Source organism: Gracilinanus agilis, chromosome 4 (assembly GCF_016433145.1).
Source record: "Gracilinanus agilis isolate LMUSP501 chromosome 4, AgileGrace, whole genome shotgun sequence".
Classification (NCBI taxonomy): Eukaryota; Metazoa; Chordata; class Mammalia; order Didelphimorphia; family Didelphidae; genus Gracilinanus; species Gracilinanus agilis.
This window is the reverse complement of record NC_058133.1, coordinates 195,781,593-195,805,750: the sequence shown is the minus strand read 5'-3', so window position 1 is coordinate 195,805,750 and position 24,158 is coordinate 195,781,593. Positions and strand designations below refer to the sequence as shown.

General features: G+C 42.0%; 1 protein-coding gene across 2 annotated transcripts; it reads right to left on the bottom strand.

The window, feature by feature from the left end:
• Nucleotides 1-915: 915 nt before the first annotated feature.
• On the bottom strand, nucleotides 916-23,786 carry SP2 (Sp2 transcription factor). 2 transcript variants are annotated; one of them, XM_044673521.1, is made up of 7 exons: nucleotides 23,672-23,786; nucleotides 10,132-10,211; nucleotides 8,060-9,013; nucleotides 4,894-5,206; nucleotides 3,470-3,644; nucleotides 2,983-3,176; nucleotides 916-1,825 (listed from the first exon to the last, which is right to left on the bottom strand). In XM_044673521.1, exons 2-7 carry the CDS (start codon nucleotides 10,192-10,194, stop codon nucleotides 1,725-1,727), a joined length of 1,800 nt encoding a protein of 599 aa, XP_044529456.1. In that variant the 5' UTR covers nucleotides 10,195-10,211; nucleotides 23,672-23,786; the 3' UTR covers nucleotides 916-1,724. The 2 variants fall into 2 exon arrangements, with proteins under 2 accessions (XP_044529456.1, XP_044529458.1); XM_044673523.1 differs by lacking the exon at nucleotides 23,672-23,786 and adding an exon at nucleotides 20,740-20,821.
• Between the last annotated feature and the right edge of the window lie 372 nt (nucleotides 23,787-24,158).

Genomic DNA, 24,158 nt, shown 5'->3' with positions numbered 1-24,158 from the left:
CCTCTGCCCAATGCCCCTCTCCTCTGTGTATCTAGGGAAGGAAATGCAGGTAGACTTGCTCCTTATTTTCATAACCTTCCATACTCTCATACAAGTGATTCTTAAAAATAAAACACCCAAGAGGAGACTTGCACTCCTGCCATTACCGCGCTGATGACAATGCTTGTGAAGGGTCTGGTTCTCTAGTATCAATTTTTTCTCTGGGGAAAGTTGGCTTACAGAGGAAAAAATGGAAGCATCTACCCAAACGGATCTCCAACAGTAGTCAACTTTGCTGTTAATTGGACACATGAATAGAAATACCCAACTTTCTACAAGTTCAGATGGGAATTCTTGCTGAGGGTAAGAAAGATGAGGAGGCTGGGCCCTATTTTCCCCTGGCACTCTTCTCCCAGTTCCTGAAGCTCATGGCTCCATCAAGACAAAGACAAAAGGAAGCCTCATTGCCAAGCTGCTGACTTTGCCTTAGGCAACTAAATTTATTAGCAAGAAAAAATTCTTTGCCAGCTCTGTGCTGACCAACAAAGTACATTGTTAATAAAGGATAACAAATCTGTCACTTAATTCAAAAAACATACCTCAAGCAGTTACAACTAAAAATAAAGTGGATTTTTGTTTTAATTTAAAAGCCTCAAAAATAACAAGCAATATGTTTTTAAACATGTAGTAGACACAATATTGTCTATTATACAATATACACTATACACAAACAGGATCTGAGTGGGGGTATGGGATGAGAAAAAAGTGGAAGGGGGAGGGACAGTATGTTTGTATGTATGTGAGGGTTCTTTAAAAAAATCAGATTCTGGATTCAAATTGAAATTTTACGTTATTTAGAAGTGAAAAGTCTATGGAGAGAAAAAATGTTTTTCTGTTCATCATTGTCCAAAACAAAAACAAAAACAACCCCCTAAACCCACCCCCACCAACCCCAAACTGAAAAAGAGGAATGGGGGAAGAGGAAAAATAAGGAAAGGAAGAAGGGAGCAATTAAATAAAATTATTTAAAAGCGCACACAATACACAGTGTTCATTATCTGAAGTAGAGTATAAGGCAACGTTCTTCATAGAAAAACAGGGAAGATCAGGAGGAGTCTGTGGTTATATATATATTTAAAATATAAAGTTGGAATGTGCTGGAAGAAAGTATTTTGTTTTTTGTTTTTTTTTTTGGGGGGGGGAGGCAGGTGTCCTTCCCACTTTCTCTGTGGGTGGCCCTCAAATAGGGGCTCTGGGACCATGTCCCAAGTGTTCTTTATGTTGCTGCCATGCTGCCCTCAGGTGGGAGTAGGGTATGCCAGACCCCACAGGAAGGACAGCAGCAAAGGGGGATGTGTCTCCTTTTTGGCTCCCCTGCCCTGGGCCACATCAGTGCTATGGGATGGGAGAGGAGAAAAGAAGGGGATTCTCACTTGGCTCCTCGACGGAGTGAAATTCATGTTTTTCCTTTGGAAATAAAGGTTCCCATTCGTCCTGGTTTAGAACGTCTCATTGTACATGGCCAATGTCCGGGATCTGGGCCAGGAGTTTATGGGGGAGGAAAGAGGGGCTGTTGTGGCAGCCAAATGGCTTAGGAAGGAGGAAACATGGTTACTGAAGCCCCTCTCTCCAGGGCTGCAGTCAGGGAATAAAGGGGCAAGGAATCAGCCATGGTGTCTCTGACTAGGGGGCCCAGGCTGAACTGGAGTTGAATCTGCAGGGCCTCCAATGGCTTGCTGTTGACTTTACAAATTCTTTGTGACCAGATGGGTCTTGTAATGCTTGGTTAGGTGGTCACTCCTCATGAAGCGCTTCTGACACTGGGCACACTCGAAACGCTTGTCACCTGGAGAGAAGAGAGGCCTGTCATCCCAGCACTCTACCCTCCAGACCCAGAGGTGCGGGTGGAAATCATTCTGCTCCTCAATAGAGCTCATCTCCCAAAGGCAAGTTGTAAGATGGTTGAAGAGGACCCAAACACCCAAATGAAGATGCAGCTCCCACTTCAGGCCCTGATGTTAAACTGGCTTTAGAGACTCTGCTCAGGGAATACTGTTTATCATATCAAATCCAACTGTTCAATCCAGCCATTGAGGCCACTTCAATTCACCTTATTTGTCCCCAACACAAATTTTTTGTGTCACAAATTAATCTATTCCCAAATCCCTTGTGTAGGATTTGTTCATTTTGGAGTCCATGCTTCTGGATGATTCTCTCTGTCTAGCATGGGGCCCTCCTAACTGCTTCCTACCAGTCTATATCCTTTCCTTCAAAACAGAAGGAAAATGTTTCCAGTTTTGACTCTGCCTCTTTCTAATCTCATCAGCCCTTAAGATATTCAGTTGGTACTCAATTCTGGCCAGGTTATTTTGTGAATGTGCATTTCTTTGACACCTTTGGTGCCCTCTCCTACCAATGGTCAGGCCTCTATTTATCCAAAAGACTACTTCATGTACATGCACTCTCCTAGAAGTTAGCTCTGCACAGAGAGATGAATTATAGAGTTTCCCCTGCAAATTCCAGCCCCCTCACAAAGTAAATCATAGGATCATAGATTTATTAAAATTGGAAGAGATCTTTGAGGTCAAGTACAACCCCCTTCATTTCATTTAATTATTTAAAAACTCTTACCTTCTATCCTAGTAACGACTTTAAGATAGAAGGGAGAGAGGCTAGGCAAACTGGGGTGACTTGCCCAAGGTTACACAGCTAGGAAGTGCTTTAGGCCAGATTTTGAAATCAGATGCCCAGTGCTCTATCCACTGTACTACCTAGCTGCTTGCTAAACCCTTTCATTTTATAGCTGAAGAAACTAAGGCACAAGGAAGGTAAGTGACTTGCCCAAGGTCATAAAGGCAAATGCCAGAGATAGGAGTGGATCCTGGATCCTTTGTACTGAATCACCCTTCCTCCCAAGATTTTGGCTCTCTCTTGATGTGGTCCCTGCACAGTAAGACTGGGGTGCATGGGAATGGTGGGAATTGGCCAGGCTGGGGATCTGACCTGTATGGGTCCGTGCGTGCCGCTGGAGTTCATCGCTACGAGTAAACCTCTTTCCACAATAGACCCAATTACAGACAAAGGGCCGCTCTCCGGTATGCAGGCGAACATGGGCACGAAGCAATGAGGTCTTTCGGAAGGTCTTTCCACAGTCAGGGATATGGCACACATGCTTCTTTTTACCCTGCTCTCCAGACCTAGAGATTGGTTTGGAGGAAAGTAGAAAAAAAAGAAGGGAAAGTGTGAGGAGGGAGCAAGGGAGAAGCATGGAATGGGGGGAATAAGATGAGATAGGAGAAAGGGCCGGAAGAGCAGGGCAGGGGGGGGGGGGGCAAAGATGAGGCAGAGGGCCAGGCCAGAGCAAAATGGAAGAAAATGGAGAAAATGTGGTCCGGGAGTCCTGTTACCCACAACAAGCCAGTGGGCCTCCAACCTTCTGGGACACAGGGTGGGGGGCCCAGGTTCTCTCCAGACCTTGTCTTAGAATTACCTTTTCTCCCCATCCTTGCAGTTGGGGCAAGTACAAGCCATTCGACGCCTCTTCTCCCCAGGCTGGACCTCTCCTGCCAGCGCCTGTTCCATCTGCAACTGAATCTGTGTAGGACTCAGGCCACTGATGGTCAGGTTGTTCCCAGAAACATTCTGGACAGTGAGCTGCTGCTGCCCTGAGGGAGGGGAAGGACAGGACTCAGGGTGAAGGAAATAGGAGGCGGCTGGGGAGGCCTAGCTCTGAGAATGCTCCCACCTGCATATGGAATGCCCCTCTCACTTCACTATACTCCCCTCCATCTGGGCCCAGAAAGGCCCTCACTGTATGGTTTCCCAGGAGCTTCCATCCCTGAGTTCCTTTGTAGCACCCCTTCTCTCTCTTGTTGCAGGAAAGGCCTCAGGGATGTACATCCCTAGATGTAAGTAAGAGACAAGTTCTAGTCAATCAGGGAGCTTGGGAAGAACTTCTAAGGCAGATGTGTTACAATACTCGTGTGTGGCTGAACCAGATTAAAATGTCAATGGGACAACAGGAATAAAACTACAATGAAGTGCAGGTAGTGCTACGTTTTAAAGCTAAGTTGATATGGGGCCCACAGGGATCCTTACGTATGGAGCATTGCCCTGCCACCCCATTTCTATTTCAGTCAGCACAAGTTGACTAACCCCGAGGAAACCATCCTAGGCCTGGGAGTGGGGCAGAGATGCTAATGACCAGCCCGTGACTGGTCAGGAACACCAGGAAGAATTCCCCTTTTTCCGCCTCCTCTTTAGGAAGTAGGAAGACTAAAATGCATTCACTAGACTTTTTAAAGAGCTAAAGAAACTGAAAAGGCTTTTATCAGTCTGAAAATAGTCTTCTGCTTAGATACTGAATGCAGTTACAAACGTTTTCCCGGCCTTTGGGTAACCATGTTAGTTGTACTAGGCCTTGCTCAAATCATGTCTGATGAGAAAGAGTCTTCCCTTTCATCCCCAAAGTCCTATTCAGCTAATTAACCTCATTAGACTCTAATTATTCCTTTACTCCAATTCTCCCTAGTACTTAGATCCTCAGCTTGTAGCACATCCATTTGCCTTGGTCTGGGTGTTACCATGGAAGTGTTCTGAAGGATTTTCATGTGTCCACTCTCCTCAATCCTGAGGTTTGCCACTGCACCCTAAGGACCTTTTGCATTTGACTTATAGTAGAAACTTTCCACGTATATTGGTCTCCCCTGCAGAATGACTTCTGTGAGAGGAGGGACTGGCTCCTTTTCTATTTGTGCTTTGCACATCCTAAGCATTCCATCAATGATTTTTCAATCATTCATCTCTTTCTCCAACAAAGGAGGACTTATCACAGCACCAAAAATAGTGTCTTGCATATAAAGACCCCCTAGTCAGGCAGTGTTGTTGAAAAACTGTCAGACTGAATTCTCTTACCTCCGGTGTTGGTGATTGTGACAGGCACACCCTGGACCTGGACACCATTGATATTGATGGTCTGCATAGCTTGGGCAGCAGCAGCCAGCTGGGCTGCATTCAGGCTGATGATGCCTCCAGCAGGAGCAATCTTTGGCAGGGGCCGTTCCTTTCGAGAAGCAGCAGTTGAGTGCTTTTTACTGGTGCCACCCAAGTGAGGGCCCCGGGCTACAGGGCTACTACTAGAGGTGGTGGAGGCAGCGGGTACTGTCACCGAAGGGGGTTCTTGTAGGAGTATTGTCTGCAGCTCCCCTGAAGGCATTCTGATGTAAATCTGGGTGGGAGTGAGAAGAAAGAGGGTCAGCTCACCAGTAGAGAACCTACTTCGAACAAGAGGCATGGGCAGGGCTAGGCCAAGTCTGTCTGGAACTAGCTCTTCCACGTTTTTCAGTGAGCCGGTGCCCAATGCGATCAGGCTAGCTAACAATGAAGAGTCAACAGAAACCAAAATCTCCTGTCTTCATTGAGAATAGTGCCTGGCGCATTGCCTTTGCCTTACATGTGGTAGGTGTATAAGCCATCTGTTAATTTGAACAATTGAATGTTCTTAATCAAATCCCCCAAAACATAAACCAAAGAACAAAGACAGAATTCTTTCCATTGGAAGAGGCCTTAGAGATCCTTTAGTCCAACATGTTCTTATTCAAGATGAGAAAACAGAGGCCAAGGAAGGATACCAGGCTTATTCAATGACGTTAAGGAGGCTGCGTTCACAACTCAACTGGGCAGGTTTTTCTGGTGTAAATTTATAGGGAACTACTGTCTCATTGTCAAACATCAACCAAGTAGAGTAAGGGCAGATACACATACAGCACCTTACAAGGAAAAACTTATTTGAGCCTCTCAACATAGTATGAGGGGGTTACTACAGATTAGGAAAATGAGGCTCCTAGAGAAGTGACTTCTTTGAGGTCATATAACGAGGAAAGGCCAGAAGTGGGGTCTATACCAGGTCTTTCCTACTCCAAAGCTCTAGTACCTACTCTACACTATTGCTGCTGTACTCTCAAAAGATGGTTAGGGAATAGTTCAGATTAAGTGCTATTTAGTGTAAAGTATCAGCTATTAGAATCACTAATCCTGATGTTTAAAGAATTTTCTAAAAATCCCTCAATAAAATCTTTTTACAAAAGATTTTAAAAGTCTGAGCTTAAATATGCAAGTACAGATATGCTAAAATCTTGTCTTTCTCCTTTTCAGCTGATAAGTAAAACAAATTTCCTATTTTGAAAAGGAAAGGAAGTATTTAAAACCTTTGTTCTAAAGTACAGGTCTAATTTTATAAGAAAACAGCATCATTCTTTGTATTTCTAGGAATGAGATCTGCTCACCATGTTGTATATTTGCAACCACAGGTATAAGTGGAGTTAGTTTAAATACTGACTTACATGAGGTGAAAGTTCTCTGGGTGGAGTGGCTTAAAATTGCTGATTACTGCTAGTTGTAACTGAGGACCCAACCCAAAGCACCAGGGATCCACTATTAGCAAATTCTTCTATTATTGGATTTGATCTCTTGGAGAATAGGAGTCATATTTATATTTCTGTTGTTAAATGAAAACATGATCCTGCAAATTCTCATTTCCTTATCTTAGTTTCAATTCTAAGACAGAAGACCTAGGCAATCAGGGTAAAATGACATGTCCAGGGTCAGGCAGCTATTAAGTGTTTGAGGCCACATTTGAACTCAGGAAGATGAGTCTTCTTGATTCCAAGCCATCTAGCTGCCCCTAAGTATTTGGTTAAATCAATGGGATCCTATCCCTCTGTTGATAATTTTACAGAATGAGAATTTTCAACAAGGTACAGGATTTTACCTAAATTAATAAAAGATTAGTCTTTACAATTTCCCTGGCTTCCTTTATGACTCACTTCAAAACCCATGTTCTGCAGGAACCTTTTCCCTCTCAGATCTCCTTCTAGTTAGCCGATATACACCTCATATTTATATGTTGTCTTTCCCGTGTTAGAATTTTAGTTCCATGAGGACAAGGGGCTGTTTTTGCCTTTCTTTCTATTCTTAGTATATTAGAAATGTTTGGCACATAGTAAATGATTGATAAATGTATGCTATTTACTAATACTTGCTTCTTGTTTTTAGACATTAGGCCAACCTTTAATCTTGACATACATGGTCAACTATTAAGGATTATCTTATAGATTTTCCACTGTCAACTACTTACATAAATTTTCAAATCCCCAGCATGTTTTAGGGCTGATTCTCCCATATCTCCCATTCATTCATCTCCTTGACCGTCAATCATTGGAATAAAATTCCCTGAGTAAATAAGACTTTAATGCTTGCCTGCCAATTCTATTACAAAAATATTACTGAATCTAGTTTAAAGTGTAATAAAGTGAGCTTTGGGATTGGATTCTCTGTTCTCTGCACTATAAGTAAATAGAGACCCTGCTTTATTGCTTCCTGATTTGGACAGTTTAAAGATAGCCACCTTCAGCTAACAGCAGTTAAGAGTACTGGTCTTGGAGACAAAAATTTGGATTTTAATTCCTGCTCTGACATGAGTTCTATGGCTTCATGTGTGCCTGGCCAAGTCATGTAACTTATCTTTGTTTCTTTACTTGTAAACTATCACCCAGGTGGAATCAGGAGGTTGGTATGAATCTACTATGTGCAAGACCATACTTATACTCCCCAGATGAAGGGACCCTCTATATTCTGGAACATAGCACAACTGTTTCAATGCCTTATCCTGTGATCCAATGGTCTTCCTAATGTCCAACTAGATTGTAAACTCCTTGAAGGCAAGAACTATGTACAATTTTCCTTTAACTCACATTGCCAATACATATATTCCCAGAGCCCAGGAATGTGTTAAAGACAGTGTACTTACTCAATACTTGTTGAACTGAACTCAATTTAACCTTATGTCCTCCCACGATAAGTTCATGCCTCTTCCTTCTCCCTACTTTTCTTCACTGACCGAGGACCAGGAAACTTCCTCTAAACTTTTCTGGTATTACAACAAAACCTTACACCCTGACTACTTCAAAATACATTCATCTGTAAGTGCCCCAGATCTTCAATCCCCAATTATAAACTAATTCCAATATTCCCTGCAGGGGAGGGCAAGAAGGGGCAGAGATGGGCTAAGTCAGCAAGGTACCTGAGTCGGTGTTGGCTCAGGTGTTTGGATCTGAAAGTCCTGGGAGGGCTTCTGGGGGACAGTGGGGAGTGTAGCGGAGGCTGCCTGCACCACTCGAAGAGCCTGTTGGGGGATCTGTACCACTTGCTGCTGCTCTGCCTTAGGGGGTACCACTTGCACCTGCTGAACCATGGCAGGCTGGCCCCCTCCAGGACTCTGCACAATGAGGAGGTTGTTCCCTGCCTGGATGATGTTGTCTGCTGTCGTCTCAATCAGCACGGTCTCTACTTGTTCAGCCACCGCCACAGCCGGCTGTGAGGAGGTGGAAACGCTCTTTTTCCTCATCTTTTTGTTCGGCTTGACCAGCGGGGCAGGAGTGCTCTCAGTGAGCAGCTGAGTTGGGGTGCCAGAGTCTGGGGTGCTCACTAGGTTGTTGACAGGCAGGGTGAGGGTCACATTGCCACCACTACCTGTAAGCTTCACCATGCCACCAGAGCCAGCCTTCTGGATGGGGGCAGGCTTGATTGGGACAGGTTTGTGGCTTGATGGGGAGGGAGTGATAATGGCTTGGTTGGTGCCAGGGATGATCTGGATCTGGTTGGTGAGGTTAGGCTGGACTTGGATGGTTTGCCCACTGCCTGCTTGAATCTGAGGAACTGCTTGGTATTGAATGTTGGCACTGGACCGGGCTCCTTTGTTGATCATTGTAGGGTTCTGGATAGCAAATACTAGCTGACCACCTGGGTAGGATGTGCCCAGTTGTGAACCTTGGACTTGGAGTATGTTCCCTTTTGAGGATAAGATCCCAAAACTGTTCTTGCCAGGGCTAAGGGGAAGTGGGGCAGGCTTGATGGGAACAAGTTTCCGTGGTGTGGGCTGGGGGGGAGCAGGAGGGGCTACAGCAGCTTCTACTGCAGGCGGACCAATTTTGCTACATGTTGCGGCAAGTAGGGCTAAGGGTGATGGTTGAGAGTCCTGCAAAGACCCAAGAGGAGAAAAAGAGTGAGAGTAAAGAACCTACAGTTGCCCCCTTCTTCCCTCTACCCATTTCTGTTTCTTATCTTTGCTTCTTTCTTCTCTAGGCTTGTAGATCCACAGCTAGAAGGAATCTTAGGTCACCTAGTCCAACCCTTTCATTTACAAATGAGAAAACTAAGCCCTAGAGAGGTGGAGTGATTTGCCTTTCCTTCCTCTTTAGGTGCTCTTCCTTTGCTATATCCCTGGCCAAAGCTCTCTCTAGTATGGATAGGCATAGTTTGTCAGGGCTTCTTCCCTCTTCCCTGTTGGTTTTCTTTCAATCAGAACAGTGAAGAATGTCTATTAGGAAAGAGGTTGGGACAGAAGCACAAAATTAATATTCTAGATTTTTCAAGAGCAAAAATATCTTCACAGACCCAAGGAATCCTTTTGAAAGAATTCTTCGGAAGCAGCATAGGAGTGTGATTATTCAGAACAAACTAACTCAGTGCCTCTCCCCCACCCCCAGTTTCCCCTATCTCCCTCTCCTTTGTGCCTTTGTCTCTAATACAAGCCCCTCAACACCCTCAGATCTTCAGCTCTGTTAGGGAGGACAATGATGGCCAAAGGTTTAGCCAGCCTACCACTAGATGGAATAGATGAGAATGAAGGAAAAAAATCAACACTTTCCTTCTTGGTATCCAATAATGCCTACTGCATATGTCACATCACAGATGCTGTTTAAAAGGGATCTAGCTTCCAAAGACCAATAAGCAGAACTAGCTCTCCTACAATACAGTAAATGGTAATTTGGTGGGAATGACTTTTTCAGGATCTATTCTCCTATAAAGGCAGTCAGACTTGGTTTGAGGTGGTCACCTACATTTTAATCCTGGTTTCACACCTCACTCACCATATGGACTTAATGAAGTCACTTAAGCTTTCTGGGTCTCAAGTTCTTTACCCAATACATGGAGATAATTATTTTTTTTCCTGTTCTTATCTAGGAATATTGTGAAACTGGATCCTATGACACAGGGTACTTCTTGGGACACTATGTACAAGATAAGCCCATTGAGGCAGGATTTTGTTTTAGTTATAATAAGAATGTCTGGGTTCATGCAGGCCCCTCTCACCTGGGCAGTGGAGGCAGCGGGCTGCAGGTATTCACTGGGGCTGACGGCAGCAGTGGCAGCCATACTGGTCTGTTGATCTTCTGCAAGGAACAGAAAGAAGAGTGAGAAAGAGGGCTTCCAGAGATTTCTGGCCTTTGTGTTTGTTTCACTCATCACATCGACCACCCTCAAATCATGACAGTAAAGACAACCCACTGGCAAGGACTGAGAACGCCAGACAACCCTCCTAGCTGTCCTGATGCTCCTCTCATCACTATGAAAGCACAGGTCTTGGCTCAATGGGCAGCTGCCTCTGGGGGGATTCATGAGATTCCAGGCCAACATGAAGACACCCAAGTGTTCTTTCTTAAGATGGGCTCTGCTACCCAGAGACACTGCCTCCCTCTGCTGGACAATGGCAGAAGCGCAGCTCCTGTCTGGGTTGGAGACAGCTTAGTTCTGAGCAAACTCCCAGCTCCTCTGCTAGATCTGACTTCAGCTCAAGCTGGGGTGCCAAGCAGAGGCCAAGTGCCCAAGGATCATGCTGCCAAGATTCTTGCAGGGCCGAGCACACCAATGGCCTCTTCAGCTGTCTCTAGTGTACAGCACCATACAGGCGAGTGGCCTCAGAGGTCTAGAGCATGAGGCACAGAGTACGGTTCATAAAAGAAAGGGAACAAAACAGGCAATCTGACATCTTGACACCAGTTTCCTAAATATCATCCAGTGATCAACTGAGACTGGAATATGGCAATGGAAGAGAAGAACTTATTCAAAAAGAAACAGATCTAATAGTAAGAGTAAAAGAATAGCCTAAAAAATCACACCTATTATAAAAGTAGAAAACCATCCGTGCCATTGCTGTGGGAGCACACTAAAGGGCAGATATGGACACTTTCCTAAAACAGACTTCAAAGCTGGATCATAGGATCACAGGCTCACAAATCAAAAATCAGAAGGCACTCGAAGGATCAGAGGTCATCTCCTGGATCCCACAGACAATAAGCAGCAGAGTCAGGTTTCACACTCTGGTCCTGTGCTTTAAGTTTAGCCCTCTTTCCAATACACCACGAGGCCACCCCTGGCACAGAAAACAAGATAGCAGTGCACGGGGCCTTTAGCTAGACAGAATTTGTACATTTTTATGTATCTGCCATGCCCAATGGTGCTATGCTGGACTCTGAAGGGGACAGGAAAAAAAAAAAACAAAAAAAACCATGACCCTTGACTTCAAAGATTCCCCTAGCCAGAACTCCTAATTTCTTCAATTTCCTCTTAATCACCAAATCACTGTGCTGAAGATGGCATTACTCCTTGACCTCCGAGAGGGAGAAGCCCATGTTCCTCTCCTGAGCTCCACTCCACCCCTTGATGGACATCTTTTCCTGGATGCCTCAGAGGTATCTTCACTTCACCAGTACCCCAAACAATACTTATTTACTGCTTGTAAACTTCCTCCTGCTAACTTCCCTATTTCTGTCATTCTTAACCCTTTGTTCTCACCTAACCTCCATCAGCAATCCATTCCCAGGTCTGGCTAATTTTACCTCCACCACCTCTTTCCTCCACCCCCTTTCTCTTCCTTTGAGCCACAAACACTATCTTGGGCACATATTGCCTCTCATTGGGACTATTGCTGTAAGTAGCCCAACCGCTCTCTAGTCCATCTTCCACACAGCTGTCAAATTGATGTTCCTAAAGCATATGCCTAATCATGTCACTTCCCTGCTCAGAAAGCTTCAGTGGCTCCCTATTGCTTCAAGGATAAAATGCAAATTCCTCTGTCAGACACTTAAAACTCTTCTTAGCCCAGACTTATTTGCCATTCCTCTCCCTCATGTTCCAGACAAACTTGCCTCCTTGTTCTCCATACATGACACTCCATTTTCCACTTTTTTGTCTGCCTACTTATTTCCATCTCTTGGAATCCCCTACTTCAACCCAGGTCCACCTTCTTCTACAACAGCCTTTCTTGACTACCACAATTGTTAGGGCTCCCCAATCCTGAAATTCCTTGGCACTTCTTACTTACTTGCCTACGTTTCCCCCCAGGAGAAGTAAACTCCTGAAGAGTTGATATTGATTCCTTGTTTTTGCTTTTGCATCCCCAATACCCAGCACAGTAAAGGGATACAGTAAGAAGTAAACTGAGAGGTCAGCTAGGTGGCTGTCAGTGGACAAAGAGCCAGGCCTAGGGGTAGGAGGTTCTAGGTTTAAATCTAGCCTTAGGTACTGGGCTAGCTGTGTGACCATGGGCAAGTCACTTAACCTTCATTCTTCTGCCTTGGAATCAATAGTATCAATTCCAAGAGAGAAAGTAAGGGTTTAACAAAAAAAAAAAAAAAAAAAAAAAAAAAAAGAAAGAAAGAAAGAAAGAAAGAAAGAAAGGAAAGAAAAGGAAGAAATTGAGCCCCTATCCCTAAAAGAAATGGGGCTGACCAGGGGTATTTACTATGGGAAGAAGAGAGATGTAACATACTGTAGATGGTTAAAGAATGCCAAAGACACATGCCAGGCAAGCCATGGGGCCAGGTTGGGCTAGGAAGTCAGAGGAGGAATGGAATGGAGAAACTGGCAGTAAAAACAAGAAGGGATAAAAAAGGGATGGAAATGATTTGGAGACAACAAATACTGTTCTGAGTGAGGAGGTAAAGTTGGTGTATTTTACAGGCAATTTTTAAGTTTCTTTTCTAGCAGGTTGTGGATCAGGACACTAGAAGAGTCTCCTCTTCCTCCACTTATATTTATAGGGTCATGTCAAGATTTTAAGTGGCCAGGGAATGTGAGATCCTTTATTATTAAATGGAATCTAGCAAAATGCTAAGACAGAACAAAAAAATTAAACCCTAAAACCTGGTAAATATTAATATGAGCCCCTCCCTCTTCTCTACTGACCCCCTCCTGATCTCTACTGAGAATAATGCTGTCACACTGGCTGCTCCTAATAAAACCATGAGAAAAAGGTAAGGTATTTGTTTATTTGTTTCCCAGGACTTGGCAGTGGCCAAAACAAGTTGCCTTCAAAGGTGAAGACTACAGCAGGTTGGGACATTGTGGTGGCTCAGTAGATAGCCAGGTAAAGTTTAAAAAAAAAAAAAAGACTACAGCAGATAACAGTATCCTTTGGGGGTCTTACTCCCCTAAAAGTATCTCATGAAATGGTGAACAGAGAAAGTCAAGAAATTCTCTCTCAGCAAGCTACTATATTTGATTTAATTCCTACAAGGAAGAACTGATTGGTGAAACTAATGTGGAAAAAACCTTTGAAGAAACTGACCATATCATTTTATAAGTGTCAGAATTGGGAATACTGGGCAGGGTCAGAAATATTTCAGAAAAAAGTCAGAAAGATATAATCTCCATGCCAAAGTCCCTGAAAAGAAGGAAATTTTAAGAGGAAATAGATCCTTTACAAATTCTGACAGTACAAATTATCCTGATAAGGAGGAAAGGGATGGCAACTAAAAAGCTTCCCACAAAGCTTCCTGACAAACTGAGATGTTTATATGGAATGTACCCAAAATGCAATATGGGCACCTGCCAAAAGGCAAATATAACAGAGCTGTAGGGACTGATGAGGACTGTCAGGCTTCTGAAAAGTGTTTCAAGTAACAAACATGGATTGCTGAAGAAACACTGTTGTGCGGAAAGAAAGTTTGTTAACAATCACAGAGAAAATAACTTCCCCACTCCTTTTTTGCTTTCATCTTCTCCACCAAGAAGAATGATCAGCAAAAGGGTAAAACAAATATAACTATGAGGGAACTAAAGCCCAGGGGGGGAAAGAAGATGGTAAGAGACCAGGCTACTTTAAGCAGGTTTAAGATTCCAAGTCCAAATGAATCACATTCCAAGGGACTAAAAAAAATTTCTAGATGTGGCCATGGAAACACTGTCAATAATCTATGAGGAATTGGTGAAAAGGAGAGGTGCCAGAAAGCTGGGGATGTGCAGATGGTTTTTTTTTTTTTAATTTTTTTAAACCCTTCCCTTCCGTCTTGGAGTCAATACTGTATATTGGCTCCAAGGCAGAAGAGTGGTAAGGGCTAGGCAATGAGGGTCAAGTGACTTGTCCGGGGTCACACAGCTGGAAAGTGTCTAAGTTCAAACTTGAACCCAGGACCTCCCGTCTCTAGGCCTGGCTCTCAATCCACTGAGCTACCCAGCTGCCCCCTTGAACAGATGTTTTCAAAAAGGAAGTAAAAGTAGATTTCCTCAGTGTGCAGACTGATGACCTTTTTGTCAATTCCCAAGAAAATGTTACTACGAATTCTCTGATAGTTTGTAAGCCCTTTGAAGCATGGATTTGTTTCACTAACAAGTCATGCTAAACTGATCTTTTTTCCTCTGATAAGCTTGCTAGTCTGATAAATCAGAATACTTTGGATGTAGTATATCTTAATTTTTGCAAGGCACTTGACAAGTTCTCATGATTTTATTATGCACAAGAAAGTGGAGGTTGGTACAGAAGGTGGATTCACAGGTCTTCAAGTACTATGTGGATGTTAAGTAATGATGATGCCCCAGGTTTCAGGACATAGTCCTGTCCTGTTCAAAATCTGTATCAACAATGAAGACAATGACAACATGATTATAAAATTTACAGGAAACAAAAAGTGGAAAGGAATAGTTGGCATGTAGGAGGGCATAATCAAAGCTCAAATACATCTCAACAGTGTGGCATAGTGGGCAGACAAAGAAGGATCCTCAACAGGGATGTACACAAAGTCCTATGCTTAGAGGTAGGTATATGAACCAATAGCTGGACATGACCAAGAAAACTATCTGAGAATGCAATTGTAGCCTACATTAACACAAATACCCATGAGGAGGATACTAGCAATCATGCTTTACTTACTGACCAGACCACACCTCAGAGATTGTTCAGATTAAAAAAAAAAAAAAAAACACTGACAAACTAGAGCACATTCTTAGGCCTGTGACTAGGTTGAAGGGGTCCTAAAACCATGTCACAGAGGGAACAGTTGAAAGAATTGAGGATGATTAACCAAGAGAGAGGGTAAGCTAGGCGACACAGTGCCTAGAGTCAGGAAGATTCATCTTCCAGAGTTCAGATCTGGCCAGGCACTAGCTGTGTGACTCTGGGAAAGTCACTGAACTCTGTTGGCCTCAGTTTCCTCATGTGTCAAATGAGCTGGAGAAGAAAATGGCAAACCACTCCAATATCTCTGCCAAAAAAACCCCAAACAGGGTCATGAAGAGTTGGACATGACTGAACAACAAACCAAGAGAAGACTTAAAGATATGCTATGCTTTCACATGACAGATTACTATGTAAAAGAAGGATTCAATTTATTTGGCATAGTTCCAAATGGCAGGAATTTATAGGGAGGTAGATTTCAGCTCTGTAGAAGGGGAAACTTTGAAAATTTATTTTATTTTTTAATTTTTTCCCCCATGGTTACATGATTCATGTTGTCTCCCTCCCCTCTTCCTGCCCCACTTCCAGAGTTGACAATCAGTTTCACTGGGTTATACATGTATTACCACTCAAAACCTATTTCTATATTATTCATTTTTGTCAGAGTAATCTTTTGAAACCAAAACCCCAAATCATTTACCCATATAAACAAGTGATGTCATATGTTTTTCTTCTGCATTTCTTTCTTTCTTTTTTTAAACCTTTAACTTCTGTGTTTTGGCTCCTAGGTGGAAGAGTGGTAAGGGTGGGCAATGGGGGTCAAGTGACTTGACACAGCTGGGAAGTATCTGAGGCCGGATTTGAACCTAGGACCTCCTGTCTCTAGGCCTGGCTCTCAATCCGCTGAGCTACCCAGCTGCCCCCAACTGCGTTTCTACTCCCATAGTTCTTTCTCCAGATGTGAATAGCATTCTTTCTCATAAATCCCTCAGGATTGTCCTGGATCACTGCATTGCTGCTAGTAGCAAAGTCTATCACATTTGATCGTCCCACAGTGTTTCAGTTACTGTGCATAATGTTCTTCTGGTTGTGCTAATTTCACTCTGCATCAGTTCATGGAGGTTGTTGAAAGGGAAACTTTTAAACATTAAGAGCTGTCCAAAAATGAAATGAGCAGCCTTGTGACGGAGTGAGCACCCTATGACTTCAGGCAGAGGCTAGATGGCTATCTCTCAAGAAAGCTCTGGAAGGAATCCCTGCAATGGGAGGGAAGCTGGATTAAATGAAGCCTTCTAAGGTCTTCTTCACTTCTAAACTTCTACATTATTGATAATACACACAATCACTACCACCATATTGGCAGAAGGCAGTGGCTGCTGTCCTTGGCTCAAGCTCTCTTTGTTAATAATGGGGAATGATTCTGCCTGGGATTTTCTTATTTGGTCAGGAGACAGGGTGGTACAGTGGAATGAGCATTGGTGCTAGATTCAAAGGATTTAAATTCAATCCTCTTTCTGGCACTTACTACCTGTGTGACCTAAGGTGAGTCACTTAGCCTCCCTGGGTCTCAGTTTCCCTGTCTACAAAATAAGGAGTTATACTAGCTGATGTCTCAAGTCCCTTTTAGCTCTATACCTATGACCCCAATGACAAGTGATCTGCCCCCCACTTCCTGGTTGTGTAACTCCCAATGCCCTGCCCTTACTGCTCTTCTACCCTGGAACCAATACACAGTATTGGTTGTAAGACAAAAGGTAAGGATTTTTATAATTAAAAAAACAAAAGTGACCTGACTCCCTCTAGTTCCACTTTTCTTATTTAGCTCTTGCTTTGCTATCATTATGAATTAGTGCTAAAAATGTTTGGAGACCGGGTTGAAATCAGTTAGAGGAAAAAGCAGAATTTCCTTTGGACTCAACTGTGGATTGCTCATTCTTGAAGCTATTCCATTTCATTATCGGTCATATCCTTTCTAATTTGTTCTTGAATGAGCTGATACAAGTTGAGTTGAAATAACCTCATAAATGTTTGCAAATGGGTCTTTCTGGGTCACCCAGGGCTTTGGGGCCCCTATAATAAGCCTTGGTCCAGGGAAAACAAAACAATCTCTAAAATGATGCATTCCCAGCAGACATTAGAAAAGGAACAAAGCTCTAAGAGAGACAAAAGAAGTTAAAGTTGCAATACTATGACCCAAAGCATTTAAATAGGTAATACAATCTCAAAATGGAGATATGACAATTTGGATCTGAGAAAGGCTTAGATTTCTCTTTATGCAAGCTTAGTTTTTATAAGAAATGCTAATGATTACTGAAACAATCTTTGGCTTTTAAAAACTTCTTTAATAAATCATTTTATTTTTACTTATTTACTCATTGATTTTTTGGAGGAGAGGGAGAGCTCACATACCCATAATTTCATTGTCTGAGGAAACTATTACCAATAACCTGCATTTTAAAGTCTCATAAAGTTGCTTGGGGATATTAAGAGCTTAAGTGATTTCCCCAGGGTCATTCAGGCTAGTATATAAACCCAGAACTTTCTATTTCCAAACAAATAATTAATGTGCTTTTAATGACATATCTTACCAATGACATATCTAGTTTTAAAACAAGTCCAGCAAAAAGTGTATTTAGTAATGTTGTTTAGTGGTGCTACTTGTATCCTGAAATGATAAATGTGCCTCCTTGTAGAATTCTACAATTGAGACTGTTCACTGATTCACTTTTGCCTTTTCTCCATTATTATACATATATTGGGCCGTCTTCTATATTTTCTTCCCAGGTTTAAGGCTGGAACCCTTGAGAATAGCACCTCGAACATGGGAGCTGCTAAATATAGGTTTGTTGAATTGAACTGAGAGGGCAGAGGATGAATTAACAGGCATTTATTAAGTGCCTAAAATATGCCAGGGACCATGTCAAGCTCTAAATATGGCAGCAGCCAAGTTGGCAGCTACGGATTTCCTCCTGGAGTCTCTTTTCCTTATACCAGGGAATAATTTAATTCTCAATCCATCAAAAACTCCCTCTTTCTTTAGGATTCCTGAAAGTTCTAGTGTTTAACTTAATGATCATAGTCATTCTCTGGGATGATTTAGGCCCTAGGTAATGGAGAACAAGAGCAGAATCCAGGAGAGGACCCAATATCCTGAGTTTTAGAATTTAGCATGCTTCCTCTATTCTTCAATTTAATTAAACCACTTCAGAGACCCTCTCTGGTGCCAAATCTAAAAAAGGAAAGGGGCAACTAGGTGACTCAGGAAAAGAGCCAGGCCTGGAGAAAGAAGGTCCTAGGTTCAAATATGACCTCACATACTTCCTACCTAGGTTACCCTGGGTAAGACACTTAATCCCCAATTGCCTAGTCTTGATTGCTTTTATGTCTTGGAATTGATACTTAGTATCAGTTTTTAATATAGAAAGTAAGGGTTAAAAAAAAAAAAGAAAAGAAAAGAGAGAAAGAGATATGAGGGGAAACAAACAAAAACCATTATGTGAGAGGGCTTTTTCCAGCCTACAAGTGTGAAAAAATTTACCCCTTGGATTAACTGGGGGAAAAAAAATCTTGGTAGCAAATTTCTCTGATAAAAGTCTACTCTCCAAGATGGAAAATGAATACAAATATATAAAAACTGAGAGATCACTCGGCAGATAAATGGTCAAAGGACATGAATAGGAAGTTTTCAAAAGAAGAATATGATACTATCAACTAAGAAAAAAATGACCCAAATCATTACTAACAAAGAGAAATGGCTAATTAAAATGACTCAGATTCTGCACCATACTCATCAACTCAGCAAAGATAACAAAAGAAAGTAAAGTAGCCATCCTTGGAGGGACTGTGAATATTCCAACTTGCCAAAAAGCAATTTGGAATTTGTACTTCCAAATTCAATAAACTGTGATACCCAGTGACAAATCAATACAAACATATCCTTAAAAGGTCAAAAATGGAAGGTGAGATTCTCTATATTGGAGAATATTTACAGCAGTACTTTTTTTTTTTATGGTAGCAAAGAATAGGAAGCAAGGTAGGTGATCATAAATAAATGTAATTATGCCATAGTAAATGACAATATTACAAATTCAGAAAAAACTGAGAAAGTTTATGTAAAGTGAGTAGAAACAGGGTAACTATTTACAGTGACCACAGTGATGTAAGAGAAAGAAACTGAACAACTTCAGAACTCTGATTAATACAAGTCAGTCATGGTCTTGAAAGGCTGATGACACATTCTTTCCACTTCTTGGATTTGAGAATGAGACATATACTTTCAAATATAGCCAACGTTTTTATTTGTTTTACTTAACTACAAGTATTTGGTAAAGGGGAGGGGACTTCTACTAGAGGGAATTAGGCAGAAAGAACTGAGTAGGATAGGGATAGTGAAGTTAAAAAAAAAAGAAAGAAAAGAGTATTAAAGAAATATTAAAAGTAAATGGGGGAAAAGAAGGAAGTTCTGAAGGAGATACAAACCTGGCAGTTTTGTTACTAACATGTTAAATTTAATATATATTTTTAAAATTTCATGTGACAAAAGTTCAGTTTCACATACAATTCTTTTTTCTGCTCTTTGAATATTCGTGTTTTACTTTACATGTCTGCACAAAATTCATAATTAAAAAGAGAATTTAAAAAATTCAAGTTGCGAATTTCCTCTTTGTTTTTATGAGTCAAATCTATGCCTAGACCCCATAAGGTCATTTTCTCCCATGCATTCTGATCATCCTGGTGACGATCTGGAGGATAAGAATGGGAAGAAGGCCTAAGTATGACATTTCCTCTGGAGGAATTTCTACTGCTTGCAACATTCATTCTGCAGGATATTTTGGTCAGCTTGGCCAGGCCTGCTGCCAGCAAAGCTGTTTCTTAATCCAGAGTTTTTTTTGTGACTCTTACTGAAGGGATTTATGATTGATGGGGGAAAACCAAGCTCTGGCTGGTTCTTAAATAAAGTTGGACAGTTGAGGCAGTGGAGCAATGGATCCATAGGGCTGGTTTGGATGGAAAGAACAATCAGATGAGCTGTTAAGATTCCAGATAGCCTATATACTGCTCAGAAGCAACACAGAATCAATTTAATAATCAGCTGAGAAGCTATTCAATAAACACATGCAAAAATGGAAGTGATTCTATACTACCAAACATAAGAATGCTGGGGCTGGGATCCTTCAACATAGCAGGTCAGGAAAGCAATGTAAATAAATAAAGATCTTGTCTTTGCAAAGATAAGGAAGAGAACACCACTCTTTACATGACGATTTGTAAATGATACATACTTTATCCCAAAGCCAAATTTCCCCATGTGGAGTGAAACGTTTCCTTTAAGAAAAGGAAGGAGTAAAATAAAAAACAACAAAAAACACCAGACAGAAATAGATATCTCTAGCCATGTGCCCGTTAATTAAAGTGGTTGGCTCAGCTGGCTAGAGTACCTGGTGCTAATCTGAGGTTCTCTTCTGCTACAGATCAGTTAAACTGTGTTCTGTCCCTATCCCAGAATGAATAACCCCCTTATCTGAACCAGTCCATCTCACAAGGCATTGTCTGCAAACTAAGCTGAATGATTCAATGCAACCTAACCAAAGTGCTAGAGAAACAACATATGTCTCATTTTCACATAGTAGAAAATCTATTTTACTCCCCATGCTCTTTCATTTAATACATATTTAGGAAAGCTGTTTTCTAGGTAAATTAAGAGTCAGGAGTCCTGATGGGTAGTCTACACAGTACAAATAACTCACCTGTCTGTTCCTACCCCATTCATTTCTCTCCAGCTATTGGGAGACTCTCATTTGTGGGTTTGAATGATGTCTGGGTATTGTTCATACTGAAGAGTAGTCAGTAGCAACCAGGCTGGGAAAAGGGGTTAGCACTCAAGCTCTTTAGATATGATGGAAACATTCCCCCCACAGGGTAGGGGAAACTGTAAACTATTTTCAGCAAATGATGAGCTTCCACTGGGATTCTGCCTTAAGGGACAGGAGTGAGGAATGAGAGGAATAGCTCTTTTTTTTAAAGGACTAGGATTAAGTAGGGTCTTTCCAAGTCCCACTACCTCAACACTCTTATTTGTGATTATCATTCACTCATTTACCTATGGCAAGGATAAGTTTATGTTATGTGAAGGGATCTACCTACTCCTCAGAAGAGTACTGATTTATCATTTTACATTTTGATGAACTAGGAAAAGATCATATATCCAGTAGGAACAATACTCTACTCCAACTCACACAGAAGCCTGTAGAAAGGAAGATATTCCAAGAACCAGTTGAGAAGAAAGAAAGGAGACATCTGGAAAGGAAGAGTTAGGTGCATGTGCACCCTTGGACCATATAAAGTAACTCTGTGGCTGAGATAGAATAAATGTAGGCCCTAGAAGCTGAAGCCAATGGATAGTGGAAAATAAAATTTTGGAGTCCAGTGGCTCCTATTCACTGTCATTAAACAAACAAGTCACCTGGGCTTAAGTCTCTGCTTAAATAACACAGATGATTCTAACAAATGAAATAAAGTGAGAGCAGGATGTGAGATCAACTGAAAAGAGGATTTTAATAGCTATGTCTGCGTGATCTTCTCATGACTCAAACAATTCTGGCACCTTAACACTGCTTCCAGCTACTCTTTGGGTGTGAACTGAAAGGCAAATAAACTGGACTCTCAGCATTTTCAAAACCCCTTGCCTTGAGCACAGCTCATCCTCCAATGGCAAGTCTGCCCAGGGGCCTATGGTGATGAGGGCCTTTTTAAATACCCATGTTAGAAGAATCTGAGAGTCTCTTGGAAAGAACTCTTTATTAGGCCATTTTAGACAAAAGGCAGCAGGAGCTTGGCTTTGCCCAAACTGGGAAAGATAGACAGTCCCATTGCTGGAGGGTAGGGTTGTTTTTCAGTCTCTCAGGGGAGCAAAGACCATTTTATGCCCTAGGAGTCTATTAATTGGAAAAGGTCTACTACAATCTCCACCACTAAGAACACCTCCTAGAAAGAGTCAGTTTTTGGTACCATTTCTCATTCCCTTCACTATTCACATTGCTGATGGCCAGGAACTAGAAACATTCATCCCCCCCTCCATCTTATTCATTCACTAGTCTATGTTAAAAGACCTTTCTCTTTACCCTAGGGTTTGTAAACATTGCTCACAAGCAACGGCTGGCTCCCATAGGTCTCCTGAAGGAATACATAAAGTTAAAAAGAGTTCTTCTTTAAATAGGAAAACAGGTTTCATTTCAAGAAAAAAATGATGGTATAGGCACTATGGAAGAAGAAATAAAGGCAAAGAGAGCTGATGTTTCCCCACAACAGATGTAGAAGCATTATAGGAAGATTCACGTCTGTTAGGATACACCATAATCTTTTTGTTTTCCAGCACTGCTTGTGTCTGGAGGCTGAACTTTCCTAATTCATAGGTTGTTTGGAATAAATCCATTACCCAGCCAAAAGAGAGGCCCAAGATTTCATCTCCAAACTCGGGAGCAATTATCTGAGTTATTGAGCACATATTTAACTTCAAGCTGGTAGCCCAGAGGGCTTCAGAGTGTACAGTCTGTCCTGCCCACCACCTAATCATACAAACACAGATTGCTGACTACTCTAGCACTGTGGCCCCAAACTATTAACCATACTCTACAGAGACTTTAAAGCAATGCTTCCCAACCTTTTTCATTCTGTTCTTCTCCACCCACCAATTAAAAAGAAGTGGAGGGAGGTTGGAAGAGAGAAAAAGTTCTCAATTTTAACTTTCCATGACATCTTGTGGTTGGAAGAATACCAATCATGGAAATCTGGTAGGGGTGTGTGCATTCCTGGAATAAGTAGGGAGGATAGTAGGCCTCTGAAAAGCATATGCTTGATTAGGGTGATTGTGACAGAATCAAAAAGAAAGGGGAAAAAAAACATACACAGCTGTGCCCAAGCTGAGGATGTTCGAGTTCACAAGTTTGCTGCAACATATTAGGACACTTTTATGACACTCTAAAGTGTTGTGACATGCTGGTTGGGAAACACTGCTTTAAAGCAAGTTTGCCAATAGTCATTTGTACAAAGGGAGGAACTATTTAGGACAGGCAGGTAGATTAAAAAGTAGCTATTCAAATATTATTGACCCTGTAAGGAAGGGCGGGATGGCAAGCTGGTTATCAGGAGGGCTACAGGCAAGCAAGAATGGTACCAAACACTTCACAAAGGTCAAATGATAAACGTGAATAGTTTTTCCACCTATTACATTCTTGCTGTCATTAGCCTCCTCATCCTTGTGTTTCTGCATGGTTGCCTCACCTCACCATTCCTTCAGTCTCTACTGACAGGCCTCCATAGGACCAAAACCTCCATAAAAGATTAAAAGAAAGATCGAGTCTATGGGTTGCCAGGAGAGATGCCAAACTGTTCCTCTTGGAGCCAATTCTTTATATAATTTGGCTTCTCTCCTCCTGGGCAAATAGTCAGAAGAGGTAACTGATAAACTAGCTGAACTGTCTCTCCTTGGCAAGAAGCATGCCTTTAACAGTCAAATGACCTGCTCTCTGAATCTATAGTTGGGTCAAACCAACCCAAGTGAAAAACAAAGAAAACAAAAACAAAAACAAAAAAGAATCAAAAAACAAAAAAAACAACAAAAAACCAAAGAGGATAAGCATCTGCACAACCAAGTGGAAGAACAAGAATTAGAAAACTTACCAATCGCCCCAGCCAATGAGAATCCATTTCCAACAGGTATTAACGCCTGTTAGAAGCGACTGGAACATTCACATCAGCCCAATTGGTAGGTTGTCTGACAGATTCGCCCCCTTCATTGCGCACAAGAATTTAAAAACAAAACAAGATACTGCAGTTATCTTCATTATTCCAGAAAAAGACTTTCTTTCTTTGCTTTTTTCTAAACGCAATTGTTCCCTTGGTCTGGGCTCTACCACCATTTCCTTCAAAGCCTCTCTTTGACAACCTAAACTTTCTTGCCCTGGAAGAAGCCTTGCAATCAGCCAAAATACCAACTCAACGTTTGGCCCTCCACGGACATGCAGCCCCTTAGGGGGAACCATTAGGCTGCCGTCTTAAACAGGGCACACTAGCACTCCCTGAGACAATCAATCACCTCCCTTCATCCTGCAATAAAGCCCATCAAGAGAAAGAGGTGTATGGGGGGGTATTGTTTGTAACAGAACTA

Coding starts and splice junctions, on each gene's coding strand:
- SP2 (XM_044673521.1), bottom strand. CDS start 10,194: ATGGCTGCCACTGCTGCCGTCAGCCCCAGTGAATACCTGCAGCCCGCT. Junction 3,645..4,893: donor CACAATCACCAACACCGGAG/GTAAGAGAATTC, acceptor CCCCTCCCTCAG/GGCAGCAGCAGCTCACTGTC. Junction 3,177..3,469: donor TGCAAGGATGGGGAGAAAAG/GTAATTCTAAGA, acceptor ACCAATCTCTAG/GTCTGGAGAGCAGGGTAAAA.